General features: G+C 61.8%; 2 protein-coding genes across 14 annotated transcripts in view; one reads left to right on the forward strand and one right to left on the reverse strand.

Annotated features, from left to right (window-relative positions):
- The first annotated feature begins 425 nt into the window (after positions 1-425).
- On the forward strand, positions 426-6,559 carry GINS1 (GINS complex subunit 1). 2 transcript variants are annotated; one of them, XM_075925860.2, is made up of 7 exons: positions 426-572; positions 1,988-2,052; positions 3,449-3,544; positions 4,120-4,210; positions 5,186-5,302; positions 5,761-5,835; positions 6,367-6,559. In XM_075925860.2, exons 1-7 carry the CDS (start codon positions 498-500, stop codon positions 6,433-6,435), a joined length of 588 nt encoding a protein of 195 aa, XP_075781975.2. In that variant the 5' UTR covers positions 426-497; the 3' UTR covers positions 6,436-6,559. The 2 variants fall into 2 exon arrangements, with proteins under 2 accessions (XP_075781975.2, XP_075781976.2); XM_075925861.2 differs by lacking the exon at positions 3,449-3,544.
- Positions 6,560-7,445: 886 nt separating this feature from the next.
- NINL (ninein like) overlaps positions 7,446-15,827 on the reverse strand; it is a 47,375-nt gene continuing 38,993 nt past the window's right edge. For 7 of the 12 annotated variants that reach the window (XM_075925849.2, XM_089777599.1, XM_089777600.1 and 4 more), the window contains 7 exons: positions 15,203-15,549; positions 13,828-13,897; positions 11,284-11,568; positions 10,055-10,168; positions 9,088-9,300; positions 8,216-8,329; positions 7,446-7,967 (listed from right to left, as the gene is read on the reverse strand). In XM_075925849.2, the coding sequence (XP_075781964.2) occupies positions 7,776-7,967; positions 8,216-8,329; positions 9,088-9,300; positions 10,055-10,168; positions 11,284-11,568; positions 13,828-13,897; positions 15,203-15,549 (1,335 nt within the window). In that variant the 3' untranslated portion in view covers positions 7,446-7,775. The remainder of the gene's footprint in view (positions 7,968-8,215; positions 8,330-9,087; positions 9,301-10,054; positions 10,169-11,283; positions 11,569-13,827; positions 13,898-15,202; positions 15,550-15,827) is intronic. The other 5 variants (XM_089777603.1, XM_089777602.1, XM_089777608.1 and 2 more) reach the window with 5 other exon arrangements.

Raw genomic sequence — 15,827 nt, forward strand, 5'->3', positions numbered from 1 at the left:
CATCCAGACCACATTGCCTGGGAACACAGATAGCTTTGTCACAGCTGGAGACTTTATACCCCAATTAGCTCTTCCGCTATCTGAACAGTGATTGCATTTGCATTAAAGACTTGCAGACTTATTTATCACCCTTTTTTTTCCAGCACAGTTAATTTTTAAACACAGCAGTCTTACTAGAGATTTGGAAAAGTTACCCACATAATTTTGTTTGGGCCTTGGCTACACTTCTCACCCCCAACTCCACCTGGCCTTGGCTACACTGCCCCACCTCCCCAATGCCCCTAGGCCTGGGATACAGCACAAGGGGGCGGGGCCTGGCTACTGTACGTCACTTGGGGACAGCCCCGCCTTCGCTGGATTCCAGTGCTGGCCATGGGCGGAGCTACGGAACGGGGGAAGTTTGTCCCTTGCCAGCCTCTGTCGGGAGGGGGCGTGGCCACGAGCTGCCATTGGCGGAGCGGCCGGCGCGCGCGCTTCCCGCCGGGGTGTGAGGCCCGATGTTCGGCGAACGGGCCGTGGAGCTGGTGCGGGGGCTGCACCGCGCCGCCGACGGGCACCTGCCGCCCTTCAGCGTGAGCCCCCCCCCGCCGCGCCCCTCCCCCCGCTCCTCAGCGTGAGCCCCCCCGCCCCTCAGCGTGAGCCCCCCCGGGCCCGCTCCTCCCCCCGCCCTTCAGCGTGAGCCCCCCCCCCCCCCCCGGCCCGCTCCTCCCCCCGCCCTTCAGCGTGAGCCCCCCCCGAGCCCGCTCCTCCCCCCGCCCTTCAGCGTGAGCCCCCCCCCGGCCCGCTCCTCCCCCCGCCCTTCAGCGTGAGCCCGCCCGCCCCTCCCCCCGCCCCTCAGCGTGAGCCCCCCCCCGCCCCGCTCCTCCCCCCGCCCTTCAGCGTGAGCCCGCCCGCCCCTCCCCCCGCCCCTCAGCGTGAGCCCCCCCGCCCCGCTCCTCCCCCCCCCGCCCTTCAGCGTGAGCCCGCCCGCCCCGCCCCCCGCCCTTCAGCGTGAGCCCGCCCGCCCCTCCCCCCGCTCCTCAGCGTGAGCCCCCCCGGCCCGCTCCTCCCCCCGCCCTTCAGCGTGAGCCCGCCCGCTCCTCCCCCCCCCCCCCGCTCCTCAGCGTGAGCCCCCCCGGCCCGCTCCTCCCCCCGCCCTTCAGCGTGAGCCCCCCCCCCCCGGCCCGCTCCTCCCCCCCCCCCCCGCCCTTCAGCGTGAGCCCCCCCCGCCCCGCTCCTCCTCCCCCCGCCCTTCAGCGTGAGCCCGCCCGCCCCTCCCCCCGCCCTTCAGCGTGAGCCCCGCCCTTCAGCGTGAGCCCCCCCCCCCGGCCCGCTCCTCCCCCCGCCCCTCAGCGTGAGCCCCCCCCGGGCCCCCCCCGCTCCTCCCCCCCCCCCGCCCTTCAGCGTGAGCCCCCCCCCGCCCCCCCCCCGCCCTGCCCCTCCCCCCGCCCTTCAGCGTGAGCCCCCCCCCGCTCCTCCCCCCCGCCCTTCAGCGTGAGCCCCCCCCGCCCTGCCCCTCCCCCCGCCCTTCAGCGTGAGCCCCCCCCCCCCCCGCCCCTCCCCCCCGCCCTTCAGCGTGAGCCCCCCCGCTCCGCTCCTCCCCCCGCCCTTCAGCGTGAGCCCCCCCGCTCCGCTCCTCCCCCGCCCTTCAGCGTGAGCCCCCCCCCGCTCCGCTCCTCCCCCCGCCCCTCAGCGTGAGCCGCCCCCCCGCCCCGCTCCTCCCCCCGCCCTTCAGCGTGAGCCCCTCCCGCTCCGCTCCTCCCCCCGCCCCTCAGCGTGAGCCCCCCCCGCTCCGCTCCTCCCCCCGCCCCTCAGCGTGAGCCCCGCCGCCCCCACTCCGCCCCAGCCTTCAGCGTGAGCCTGCTCCGCCCCTCCCCCTCCCTTCAGCGTGAGCCCCCCCACCCCTCGCCGGCCTTCCAACGTGAGCCCACCCCCCCGCCTTCTGCGTGTTCCCAGCGTGACTCCCCTCCAGTAATCCCAGTGCCTGCTGCCATTTGGTCTGTTGCAGGAGGATGGAATCCGACAAGTTCTGGAGGAGATGAAAGCTTTATATGAACAGAACCAGGCTGACGTGTAAGTGCTGGTTGGAGCAGGACAGCTAACGAGCTGCCTACACAAGGGAAAAGGGAAAGCAAGCCGCCTCGTTAGAAATGACAAAGACAGGGATGTTTCTCTTTGTTCATGTGCGTTGAGGGGCCATGAAGATTTCAGACGGGTAGCTGTGTTAGTTTTTCATCTGAAGAAGTGGGCTGTGCCCATGAAAGCTCATGATACCATCTACGTTTTCCATTAGTCTCTAAGGTGCTGCAGGACTATGCACTGTTCAAGTTGTTGTCTTCTTTCTGATGATTAAAGAAAAAAAATCTAAGTCTGAAATACTAAGGATGTGATTGATGTCTGTCTTGTTTTGATGAAGGGCTTCAGTGGAAGATCTGGAATTGTGGATTAGAAACTCAGCCTTTAGTTGAAGGGATCAAATGCTGTATCTTTAACAAGAGCTTTTCATCCAGTAGTTTATCAAGCAGTTGAATTAAAGAGGGGATGTAAAAATTCATTCAAAAAGGTAACTGTGTAACCACTTAAAATCCTAGCCGTTACACACGTTGCAGGCTCTGCAGTAGAAAGCCGAAATAAGCTTTACGCTGCAGAGCGCCGCTGGCCCCACTCCTGGCAAGGTTTGCTGGGGGCTCGGCAGCCCTCTCCCTGGGTGTGGAGACAGCCCCTGCCGGCCCTGCTCCTTGAAAGCCTGCAGTGGGGGCCTAGGCTGGGTTAATCTTTCACATCCCTAGACTTAAATGTACACACAAACTTCTAAAGAGTTTGAACTGGTCTGAATAAAAAACACTCCTAGTAAGATTTCACTTACTGTGTATCTGTGACATGAAATTGTTTGTCCATAGATGATTCACTCAGCTGTGCAAATCCACTTACTGAGCTAAGTGGACATGGCCAAATAAAGGAGAGGTGTTGTTAAATGCCAGGTTTTTTACAACATTGAAGAAAATCAGAGTTCCATTTGTATTTTAGGGGAGAGTCTTAAATACAGCTAGGCGTGTGAGTGGAGTAAGCAGGGTGGAGCTGCAATTAGACAAGTCTTAAATACAGCTAGGCATGTGAGTGGAGTAAGCAGGGTGGAGCTGCAATTAGATGACTTTGTTCTCATTTTTGTTTTGTATTTTCAAAGAACAAAATCTCCCAGTGTCAGCAAAAACTAGTTCCAAGGTGCATAAAACAGAGAGCAAACTAGCTAATGTGGCCAAGAGATTATATACCTAGCTGATTTATGTAGCTGCCAGTGGAATAAAAACAAGATTTTGCTGAAGAGGCTGCTAAAACCCAGAGATTCTAAACTAAACTGTACCTGAGCTTTGTACCAATGTGTGCTTTAAGAAAATAGGAAGTCTGTATGCTTGAGAGTTTCTTGGCCTCAGTGTCCCATAATGCCGTTTCCCTTTTGCATTATTGCCAGAAATGAAGCTAAAGCAGGACAAAGTAACTTGATCCCAACAATCAAATTTCGTCACTGTTCTCTGCTGCGAAATCGACGATGCATTATTGCATACCTGTGAGTTTCTTATGGAAAGGCATATCATGCTTTCACAGTATGGTCTCTTTCATGGCCTAAAATCTGCATTTTCAGGAGCTTCCTCTGGTTTTACATACAAATCTTGAGACAGTGTGGTCCTACTTTTCAAAGGCTGCTGAACCCTTGCTGGTCCCAGAGATTTCGGGGGGGGGGGGTGTTTTTCAAAAGCTAGATACAAATCAGAGGCCACCCTCGAAAATTCTGGCCTTGATTCTTTTTCCAATGCTTGACTATTAAGTTCAATATGAAACATTGTTTCATCTTGATTGTAATACCAACCCATCAGTAGTATCTGAGCACGTTTCAAATGTATTAGTGAACACAGGAAGGTCTCTGCAGCGTTTTCCTGCTTTCTGTAGGGACCTTGTTCTCTTTTAAACATACAATATTGGCAGGCCAATGGAGGGAAGACTGGAATCACTGGATTTTACACTTCATTCTGAAGGTGTCAGATTTGGTGCAAATAAGGGATTGAGTCCATACTCCTTTTTGAATTAAAACCTCTGTTTCCAATTGATAACTCAGTGGTTCTAATCCCTGGTTAATTTTTCCAGGTATGACCGGTTGCTCCGGATCAGAGCCCTCAGGTGGGAGTATGGGAGCGTCTTGCCCAATGATCTGCGATTTCACATGTCGGCTGAAGAAGTAAGCTCGGCTTCATTATAAGCCCGACTTGTTTCAGTGATCTGGGGAGAACAGAAGTTTTGCGGTAGCCATAAGGTGGCTGTGGAAAGTATTTGTCTCTGCTAAAGTTTGAAGTGGCCCTGTCCACGTGCGCACACATTCCCTGCTCGTTAAAGCAGTATCATGAGATACCTCAGAGGCTCTGGCCCTCTTACTCCAGTTCTCCGTAGGTGAGAAATGGAAGGTCTGACGTGGGTCAGGAATTAACTGGATCCGATGGACCAAAGGTTGGATCTTCGTATTGGCTGAGTTAATGCGTGTCGGAAGGAGAAGAGTATTTTGCCCACAGGCATTGGCTGTTTTGGGCCACAGAGGCACAGCTGCTCATGGCTTGTAGGGGCCAGTTCACAGGTCGTGAGCTGAATGGCCAATGTTTGCACGGGGGAACATGCTGAAGTTGTGGCCTGAAGGAGGCTGTTCACTGGGGGTGTCTGCATCCTGTCTTGTTAGGATGCAGTCACATTTGAGACTGGTTTAAAACTCGCCGACTAGAAGAAAGAGACGTGGCCTTAGAATAAACCTGGCCCCGGAATGGGCTGTGTTCCACCTCACATGCGTTCAGGGAGCTTGATGGCTGCTGTAGCTTTGTCTTAGTCCGGTTCTGCCAGCACTTTGCCTTTGTGTGCAAAGATCTTCTTGCACTTTCCAGGGGGAGGCGTTGCACTGACCCCCTCTCCCCTCCGTCCTTCCCCCTTTTGAGAGGGGAGATAGAATCTGTACTCAGAGGGGAAGGCGGATCTCAGGCCATGTCTGTGCGTGGCTCCCTGGCGGGGTGGGGAGCGTGGGCACTTGTGCAATACAAATACTATGGACTTGCTCCTGTCTTCTCCCCAACATTGCCGGCATTTTACAGCAGCTACAAGCATTCGTGCTTGCGTTCTTGAGCCAGTGTCCCTGTGGGAGTGCTGGTTTCGTCCTGTGTTCTTGTCTCTGCAGATGGAGTGGTTCAATCAGTATAAAAAGTCTCTTGCTACCTACATGAGGTCGTTGGGAGGAGAGGATGGGCTGGACCTTACGCAGGACATGAAGCCTCCCAAAAGCTTGTACATTGAAGTAAGTGCTAAGCTGCGGGTTCTGTGCGTGTGTGTGTGTGCGTATGTGCATGCGCCTGAGAAGTGCACAGCTGGGACTGGCAGCACAGGAGGCATGACCCACACTCCGCTCCGCACGCAGCACCTGACATGGGGAGCTCGTGCAGCGCAGGGCTGGAAGATGTGCAGGTGGTGGCTGAGGGCCACCAGGCTCTGCTCTTCCTCCCCCCCCCCCCCCCCAGTCCGACTGTGCCCCGTGCACCCGCTGGTTCTAAAACCCCTGCTCTGGGACTCCTGCTCAGCCCCATTCGTTCCATTCACACGAGGCCCAACCGGGAACTTCCACACAGAGCTGGAGGTTGCTGGGTTTGCACTGGGGGCTGGCGGGAGTGTCTGCTCAGGCGCCAGCGACTCGCGTGCACACGTCGCACTCGGGCTGGTGCACCTGGAGACTGACGGACGCCTCGCTCCTCTCTCCAGGTGCGGTGTCTAAAGGACCATGGCGAATTTGAGATTGAGGATGGCACAACTGTCCTGTTGAAGAAGAACAGCCAGGTACCAGTGGCAGGAGGGCGGGACTCTTAGTGAAGCCTTCGCCCGGGTAGGGACTGGCTGAGGAAAGCGGCTCTTCCGCCCCAGCAGGGCTTGGTTCTGTGGAACCCTTCGCGTGAGGCTGCTCCCTAAGGAGGCTGGAGGGGTAACTCCCGGCTGAAGGTCCAGTGCATGGTGATGCGCCCCGCGTGGCCCAGCTGTCGGGATGGCAGCAGAGCGGTAACAGTTCCCAGCAGCTGAGGATCAGCCCCGTGTGTCTGCACAGTGGGCAGGGAAGGGAGGAGCTTTGGTCCTTGCTTCCCTGACAAGGGCCAGTGTCCACCTGGGCGTGAGCGCTGCAGCCTAGTGCCTGTTCACACCGAGCCTGGAGCGGTTCCTCCTTGCGCTGCCTCATGGCTCCGCAGCCGGGCAGATCGTGCTCTGCTGCTCGCCCCAGCCATTGCATGCAGCCTGGTGCGTCTAGTCACCGAAAGCAGAACTGGGCTCTGCCCCGTGGCACCCGCCTGGAACTCAGGAAAGGGGCTTGTTTTTCAGCATTTCTTACCACGCTGGAAGTGCGAGCAGCTGATCCGACAAGGCGTCCTGGAGCACGTCCTGTCGTGAACACAGGGCTGGCGCTGTGGCCACCTCCATCGACCCGTCTTCCGTGCGCAACTGGCACCAGGAAACCCAGCCGCCTGGAACGGTGGCCTTAGCAATGGCAAATACAGCTGTTCGGTGCCATGTGTCCCCACGTTGTCATGGGTGGCCGGTTTGAGAACTGTCCCTTGGGACAGGCAGGCGGTGGGGAGAAGCATTTTTAAAGCAATGCCAGTTTCAAGGAGGCTGAAGTAGTTTCTGGGGCATTGCCCCATGTAGCCCCCTCTTGCAACTCTGCTTTTCCATGTGGGGAATGGGATTGACAGGGGCTGATGCACTCTGGGCCCTTGGACGCACAGAGGCAGCTGCGAGACACTTTTCTTAATTTTCCAAAAACAGCTCTGGTGTCCTGACCCCTCTCGCTGCTGGGGAGAGCACCCAGAGGCTGCCCATGACCGCTTCCAAGCCCCAGACCCTAACATCAGCCCCCTTAGGTGGGCCCAGGCCAAAATGGGCTGTGGTAAAGGGATAGCCCTAGCATAGTGACCTCTGAACCAGCGAGTCAGCAGAGGGTTGTGGAAAACAAACACAACGCTGCAAGGAAAGGGGCCACCTGCCTGGAACGTGGCAGGAGGAGCGGAGGTGGCACTGGAAGCTGGCCGGGGGCCCGAGGCTGGCGTGGGAACACTTCTCTGACCAGGTCTCTCGGAGCCAGTGTAGTTCTGGTACGGAGCCCTCCTGGCCCACCAGTGCCACCTGCTGGGTGACCATGAGATCTGGTGCTAGTGACCTAGAGCCTAGCCTGGGGGGGTTAAGCCTGTGTAGCCCCTCCCTGCTCATGGGGCCCCGGCCTTGCAGCATGAGGGAGGGGAGGAGCTGAGCCCCGCTTCACAGGACAGGCAAGGCAGAGAACGGGACCGTGCTCTCCTGGCCCCTGTTGGAGCTGGACCGGCCCTGCACTCCTCGTCCAAGGGAGGGTCTGTGTCCTAGAATCCAGGGGAGGCCAGGCAGGATAAAGCCAACCCAGAGACCACTGGTAAAAATGCAATTTTAATATTAAAACCATTTTGCAGCCCCGACCCGTACAGCAGGGTCCCTGAGCGAGAGCCAGGGCTCGGGGGGAAGGGCTGAGCACCTACCAAGCTGCCCGTGTATACGCCAGCACAGCGGGTGCCTTGCAATGACCATCAGGGCCAGCCTGCCCGCCCCAAGGCAGCCCCTGGCTTGCTACCCTTCAGCCGCTCTCATCTCCCCCATCCCTGAGAGAACTCAGCAGGCTGGTCCCAGCTCCCCCGCCCTGTGTAGGAGGGGGCCAGGACCCCTGAGCATCCTTGCCCTGGAGCCAAGCGCAGGGCGGGGCCCACTCACACACTGAGAGAGGCCTGCACCAGTCTGCGGAGAAGGTGGTTGAGGGCTGAGAGTTTGTCCTCCAGGGCCCAGTTCTTGTTCTCAGCCGTTTTGTGCCTCTGCTCAGCAGCCTGCAGCGCTTGGAGCAGCCGGGCGTTCTCCACGTACAGGTCTTTCAGGAGCCGGTCGCCCACCACGCTTCTGGCCCGCTGCACAGGGAGGAAGCAGCACTAGGTCAGCTGGGAGAGGCAAGGCCTGGTTCTGGCTAGCAGGCCGTGCTGCTGGCTGCAAAGGGAACACTGTCCTATTTTCCTAAGGGTGCTACGGTAATGACTGGCTGTTTGCACAGCTCCATGCAGGCAGGAACCACGGAGCCCTTCACAACAGGAGGGAGCAGCTCAGCCCCCCTTGGCCCTTCCCAGCCATGCAGTGGCTGGCAAAGGCCTCGCTCGCTCACCTGCTCCTGCAGCTGGGTCACCTTTTCCTCAAGCAGCCGCTGGCCATTGCTCACAGCCCGTTCCAGCTCCTCCGCCCGCTCCTCTGCGGTCCCCAGCAGCCTCTCGTGTTCCTCCTGCCACGCAGGGCAGCAGTCAGCCCCACCCTGCCCGTGTGCTACAAGCCAGCGCTGGAGCCCATGTCTGCTGTTCCTCCGCCCCAGGGTAGCGCTCAGTCCCTTGCGTGTCACCTCATCCCTGGGCTGTCGGCACACGCAGCACCCAACGACCCTGGAGGGACGGTACAGCCTGGGCTGGGCTAGGCTAGGAATTGGATCAGCACTGCAGTGCTCAGGGCTGGGAGCCCCCAGGGCAGACCTCCACTCTCCACCCACCCAGCCCCACCACAGGCCTCACGCTGGCGCCACTGCAGCCCCAGAGACGGGCTGGGTGGAAAGCTCTCGGGGGCCCAGGGCCAAGCTGGGACACTGAGACGAGCAGCACTGGCTGCACCAGCTGTGGAGCAGAGACTCCTCCAAGGACGGACAGGGCCCGGGAAGGTCTCTTGCCGCTCACCTGTTTATTTCTGCTGCCCAGCGCAAACTGCCGGGTCGAGGGGAGGGGCGTCTGAAGGCAAAGGCTCGATTCCCCTGGGCTGAGGCAGCACCAAGGGGGCCCACGGGGCGTCTGAACTAGCACTGCAGAGTGTGCTCAACACCACGCCCCTTTCACCCATCCAAAGGCAGCAACCGCCCTATTCAACTGGGTGGGGAAACTGAGGCATGGAGCCGGGCAGCGACCCCCTGCTGTCAGCCGCAGCGCCAGATGAGCCCCAATGCGCCGCACCCGGCTGCGCCGCCCGAGCCAGCGGGACAGCTCTGCTGCTGTTGCTCACCTGAGCGGCGGCCAGGCGCCGGCTGGCCTGCTCCGCCTGCAGCTGGAGGCTTTCCTGGAGCTGCTGAACTTTCCGCTGCTCCTCTGCCCACCTGCTCTGCAGCTGGGCCAGGGCGTCCCTGGGCACGGTGCTGTCCAGCTGCTCCGAGAGCCGCTGCAGCTCCTGCCTGTGCTGCACCTGGGCCAGGCTCAGGCCTGTGCTGGCTTCCAGTAACTGCAGCACAGAGAGGGGAAGCTGGGGGAGCGGGCCCAGCCGTGGACATCCCGAGGGCTGGGCACTCCCAGCAGGCTGAGGCTCCGTGAGCCATCTGGGCCCAGCCCAGCGAGACGGGAGCTCGTGGCTGTTGGGAATGGCAGCACCGCCGGGGTTGCTGCGGGCATCCGGGCAGGGGCTACGGGACACGGTCACTGCCACGTGGGGCCGGTCACACTTGCGCTGGCCAGCCCGGGCAGACAGCGCCTCGAGGAACGCGCCCCGCCGGTCGCTCCCCCAGGGCGCAGGGCAGGCCCACGGACTGGGGAGCTGGGGCCACGTCGGTGTTGCTAGGCAGGGCCGGGAAGGGGGCGCTGCGGCGGGCAGGGGAGCCTCAGGAGCGGGCGGCTGCGGGCGACTGAAGTTCACCCGGACAGACGCCCCGGGGGAGGGCTGCAGACAGCCGTTTGCTGGTTGTCATTTCCGGGGCTCCTTTCCTGCTCCCAGGCAGGACTCGGGTGTGTGGCCCAGGGCCTGGCCGGGCCCACTTGGGGTTTAGCCACCTATCCTAGATGGCCCAAAGCCGGTATCTGCCTGCACCCTGAGCACCGTCTGCTCCTCGCCCCAGGGGGAAGGGGCCTTTCCCAGCACCGGGCAGGCTGTCCCTGAGCCACGCTGGTGCGGAAGCTTCCCGCCAGCACCTGCCCCACAGGGCCTGCTAGCACAGGGCAGGGACTGCGACCACAGCTGGCTCCTTGCGTGCCTGTGGCCGTACCTGGTCCTGCCTTTCCTCCAGCTCCTCCCTCAGCTGGACCACCGTTAGCCGCAGCGTCTGGCACTCCTGCCTCGCCCGCTCCAGCTCCTCCTCCAGCTCCTGCACCTGGCAGCCCTGGGGGAGAACGGGGGGGAGGGGTGTTAGCATGGGGGAGCCCTGCCCACCAGGCAGCACAAGGCTATTTCTGGGGCTCCGTGGGCAGAGCCCAGACCCCCTGGTGGGCACAGGGTGCCTGAGGCGCGGCACGTCCCCATGCCTGCGTGGGAGGCCCTGGCACGCACAGACCTGCCCGCTGGGGCTTCCCACGCCTCAGCCCAGGCGTCCCTAGGGTCTCGAAGGGCTGCAAGAGGCACAGAGCGCTCAGCCCTGCTCCCCAGCCCAGGGACAACAGGCCCACGCTGCACCCGCACCCAGCTGAGCAGCCCCGGGCCCACCAGGCCCTCGCAGCGCCTGCACCCCACAGAGCCGAGCGGAGCAGCCCCGGGCCCACCAGGCCCTCGCAGCGCCTGCACCCCGCCGAGCCGAGCGGAGCGGCCCCGGGCCCACCAGGCCCTCGCAGCGCCTGCACCCCGCCGAGCCGAGCGGAGCGGCCCCGGGCCCACCAGGCCCTCGCAGCGCCTGCACCCCGCCGAGCCGAGCGGCCCCGGGCCCACCAGGCCCTCGCAGCGCCTGCACCCCGCCGAGCGGAGCAGCCCCAGGCCCACCAGGCCCTCGCAGCGCCTGCACCCCGCCGAGCCGAGCGGAGCGGCCCCGGGCCCACCAGGCCCTCGCAGCGCCTGCACCCCGCCGAGCCGAGCGGAGCGGCCCCGGGCCCACCAGGCCCTCGCAGCGCCTGCACCCCGCCGAGCCGAGCGGAGCGGCCCCGGGCCCACCAGGCCCTCGCAGCGCCTGCACCCCGCCGAGCCGAGCGGAGCGGCCCCGGGCCCACCAGGCCCTCGCAGCGCCTGCACCCCGCCGAGCCGAGCGGAGCAGCCCTGGGCCCACCAGGCCCTCGCAGCGCCTGCACCCCGCCGAGCCGAGCAGCCCTGGGCCTGCCGTGAGCCAGGCAGCTGTGGCCGTGCAGGGCCCGGTGCCCGTGGCCAGCAGCGCTGCAAGCCCCCTGCCGTGCCACACGCTGCTTTCCGCACCGCGCCCCTGCCGAGCTGCAGCACCTGCCCGGGGCGGAGCGCGACCCACCCAGCACAGCCTAAGGCCCGGCTGCTGACTGCACCCCCACCCCCGAAGCGCACCTCCTCTCTGCACCGGCGCAGCTGCTGCTGGAGAAGCTCCCTCTCCCTCTGCCAGGCTGCCTGATGCTGGACGAGCTCCTGCTCCAACCTGCCCGATGCCTCCTGCAGCTGCTGGGCACCGGCGGCTTCCTCCTCCCTCCAGCTCAGCGTCTCAGCCAGCTGGTGGCGGAGCAGCTGGGCCGTGCTGCGGTCGGCCTCGCGCTGCAGGCTGAGCTCTGACAGCTGGCCACTCAGCTGCAGCGTCCTGGCCTGCAGCCGGGCAACCTCCTGCTGGTACGACTCGCTCTGAAAGGGCCAAGCACAGGAGAGGCTGCTGGGGCGGGAGCCAGACAGACCCCCCGGGCGTCCCAAGGCTCAGCCGCAGGCCGGCCGGGGGCTGTGGGGCTGTGGCGGCAGGCGTGTCCCAGAGGAGCCACGTGCACCAGCCCTGCCCACTCGCACACCGGAGGAGCGCACTCCAGCGCGGGCTAGGAGCTAGGGGGTATCGCGCTCCCTGCACACCCGCCGTGAAGCCTCAGTGGGAGGCAGGAGGGAGCAGCCAGCCGACATTCTCCGGGGGTCGGGCTCAGGTACGTCGGCAGAGGCCTGGCTCCTGAAAGCAGGTGGCTCGGCCTTTTCCGAACACACGGTCTGCGGGGGGGGCTGCCACTTGCTTCTGAAAGGCCTGGCCAGAACTGCCGTCACTCCCGGCCGTGACGGAAAAGGGCCTGCAGCCCGGCACACGCCTGGACGAGAGCGACCCCCGGCAAGCTGGGAACTGCCCCTTCCCACTGCCCCTCCTGCCCCGGAGCCTCAACCCTGCGCCTGCCCCGACTCCCCTGTGGTCCCCAGGCTCCTCCAGCCTGTCACCTGGCCCCAAACGGTCTTTCTGACCTTTGGTCAACGGCAAGTAACCCAGGCTCCCATTGACATGACTTCCACACTCATTAGGAGGGCCCTACCAACTACACCGCATGTAATCTGGGCTTGTCTGCTTTCCCCTGCGCTACACTGATTTCATAGGAGACAGCCGCGTTTCTCCAACGGGGGTCCTGACTCAAGGGAGCTGCAGGGGAGTAACAAGGTTATTTGGGGGGAGGGGCGTCACAGTGTTGCCACCCTTCCTTCTGCGCTGCCTTCAGAGCTGAGCAGCGGCTGCTGGCCAGGCACCCAGCTCTGAAGGCAGCGCCCGTCAGCAGCAGCACAGCAGTAAGTGACACAACACCAGACCCTGCCACCCTCAGTTCTGCACTGCTGTTGGCAGTGGCGCTGCCTTCAGAGCTGGGTGCCTGGCCAGCAGCTGCTGCTCTCCAGCTGCCCAGCTCTGCTGGTGGCACTGCTCTATGCCGCAGAGGGAAAGACAGTAGCACCGCAGCCCCCTCTACACTGACCTTGCAACCCCCCCAACTCCTTTTTTGGGTCAGGACCCTACAAGTAGAAGCCCAGGACATTTCCAATTTAAACAGACACAATCACAAGATTTACCATTTTAAAATCCTGGGACCATGAAACTGATCCAAATGGGCTGGGAACTGAGATGGGAAACAGGTCACACGCTCTGAAAGGTTTAACACATGAAACCGTTTCCCCCCCAGCTCCTCTGCAATGCGCCGAGTCGCCCAAAGGAGCGGGAGCTTGGTTCCCGTAACGTACATAGGGCCTGGGAGTCCTGACTCCAAAGCCTGCTTAGGAAAGGTCGGCCAAGGCAGCGGGGCAGGCGTCCCATGGCCAGTCCATTCATGCCTGGAGCCAAGGGTTTGCCTGTGACACGCAGGATGCGCCTCTGCCCGGCCCAGCCCCCAAGCAGCAGGGCTCAGTTAAGTGCCATTAGCATTAGTAGTGTAGAAGCTGTAGAACATGTGAAAACTTAAATTCTGCAAAGTATAGTTTTAGTATTGGCTATATTCTTTTGTGCCTATTTTTGTTTCTTGCTAATCAAATGCTGTATTTCTTGTATTCTGAAAAACAAGGAACAAACCCTTACTAAAGGGAATGTGGAAGTAATAATGTTAAAATATAAAAAGCAGAAAAAGGAACAAAAAATGTATATAAATACTTTAATGGAAATAAAAATGTAAAGTGGTTTCATGGTTAGCCTTTAAAAGGCTAAAAGAGGGGAGTTGTAGAAGCCATTTTATGTTTAGCTAGAAGCCATCTTTTATAGTAGAAACCATTTCAGCTTTTTGCCTTTGTACGTAGACCAGAGTGAACTTTCTATCACCCCATGCGCCAGGCCAAGACAGATGTGCTATTGGAATGTGTTAATTGGGCTGGTTCAGAGAGGAGAGGTACTACCTCGTACCTGTCCGCCATATTGTTGATAAGGCTTTGTTTTTCCTAGTTTAATTGATTATTTCTGTAATTGGATGCCCTGACGTCAGACTGTTTGGCTAAGGGTATAAAGATACTAGGATTGATTGTATTAGCAGCCTTACTGGGCCCGACTTTGCTGGGACCACGTTTGGCTCACTTTGCTTTACTAATCAATAAAGCTATCTGTTGTTAGCCGCCTAAACAGAGAGGAGAGGAGAGGAGCGTGTTTTTGCTTCAACAGTAGGTTCTTACCAGCTGATTTAACTTGTCTGTCTCCGACAGCGCCTTTGCCTTCTCTCTCTGCAGTTCATCCACGTGTGTCCTGTTGGGAGGGGAGACGTCACTGCACAGCAAGGAACCCGGGTGCTGCGGGGCCCCACGGCAGTGCCGGGTTGGGTCAGAAGGGAGAACGGTGGTTCCCGTCAGGGCAGTCTTGCCTGCAGTAGCCCAGGGCTGCACTAGCGATTTCAGCCAAGCCTTTCGGACCCGGCCAGCGATCCAAGGTGCCCGGCTGGACACGTCTTAGGGAGACCTGATTGTCGGAGGGCGCCAAGCAGCTGCCCCCAGAGGCAGGGACTCGAGTGGACACCTGAGAGTCCAGGCTCACGCTTGGCTCAGCTGAGCTGGCAGCTGGCCAGGCCCTGCCCGCGGGGTGTGACGTGGAGCCTGGTGGACTCAACGACCGAGCGGAGACAGCGATGGAACCGGGCGTGCCAAGCCGGAGGGGGAGTGGCGAGTCGCGGCCCAGGAGGGGAGGTTTCTGCACCGAATTCCCAGTGACCCATGGACTTACGGGTCAGGTACATTCCGTCCCCTGCAGGGACCTCAGGCACACGCCTGCCAGCTGCCGAATGGCAGGGGCGCTGTGTCTGTCACTTGCTTCCTGCACCTCCCGCTGCCAGCTCCCCGCTCGGCAGAGCCCTCTCGCCGACACCCTGTGCAGTTCCACTCTGCACACATGGGGAGCTGCAGCAGCCGCCGGCCAGCCGTGCCTGTGCCTCACACGCCTGGCAGTGACCGAGAGCCCCAGGCAGGGGGCCAGCAGCGTGTGTGGGGGTGGGCCCTGGGGCCGTCCCGGTCGCTGCCGGTTACCTTACTTGGCTGGCGGGCGGATGCCTGCCCTGCTGCTCCTGGGCACTGTGCCGCCACAAGGGGCTGTGGGCCGGCTGGGTGGGGGCTCTGCTGCAGGGAACTAGTGGCGATATGAGACCCCCCGGCCTGCCACTCCCTTCCGCCAGGGACGGCGCCTGCGTTGCTGGCCTCCAGCGAGGGGGGCAGCAGGGGACACACCGGGAGCCCGGCTGGGAGCACGCCCGCCTCCTGCAGTGCCCCCGGCTGGCCCCTTTCACACCTGCCTGCCTCACCTGGCCACGTGCTGGGAGAGCGCCCCATGAACTGCACCGCCCCCCACCAGCGATCTGAGGAGCGCCCCGCAGCCCCACCCCATCCTCCCCCTCTGCTGGGCACGCTGCCCTCCGCAGGGAGCACGAGACTTTGCCAGCACCTGGGAGCCGCCCGAGCACAAAACGCAGCCGAGACTGCGTGGGCCTGGCGCTCTCGCCAGGGAGGGTCCATTCCCGATGGGCAGGACTCCGCGCCCGCGCTCCGGAAAGCAAGGGGGTCAGACCTCATCGACTGCAGCTCCTTCCTGTGCTGCACCCTCATCTCCTCTTCCAGCTGGTCCCTTTCCTGAGCCAGCCGCTGGCCCAGGCTGCAAATCTCTTTGGCATAATACTGCTCCATCTCCGACCGCTCCGTCTCCAGCCTCTGCTCCAGCTCCGGGCTGGGAGCGCATTTCTGCAGCTGCTCTCTCAAGCCATCGATCACCTCCTGGGATTTCATGTTGAGCTGCTCCAGGTCGGCCTTCTGCTCTTCCAGCTCGCTGATCTCCAGCTTAAAGCCTTGCTCAATGTCCTTCCTCTCCCTCTCAAAGCTCCTTTTCAGCAGCTCCATTTCCCGCTCGTAGTAATTGACCTGCGGGAGGGGCCAGGGCTCTGCGTTAGCCGGGCCTTCCCCACGCCCTGCCCCCCCATCGGCTGGGAGCCCTCCCCCGGCACCACAGCCTGCACAGAGGGTGCCAAGGCCTCCTCGGCTGCAGTACTGAGTGCAGCTGCCTGGGAGGCCCAAGGAGGCGCCAGCCGACCCACAGCGATCCCTTGGGTCTGGGACTGGCGCTGCCTGTTTCTGCTGGAGCCAGCAGAGGGCCCCTCCCCATGCTGCCCCTCCGCGCAGCCACACGGGCAAGGAGCCAG

The sequence above is a fragment of the Pelodiscus sinensis genome, chromosome 3 (assembly GCF_052426305.1).
Source record: "Pelodiscus sinensis isolate ZL-2025 chromosome 3, ASM5242630v1, whole genome shotgun sequence".
NCBI classification, from domain to species: domain Eukaryota; kingdom Metazoa; phylum Chordata; order Testudines; family Trionychidae; genus Pelodiscus; species Pelodiscus sinensis.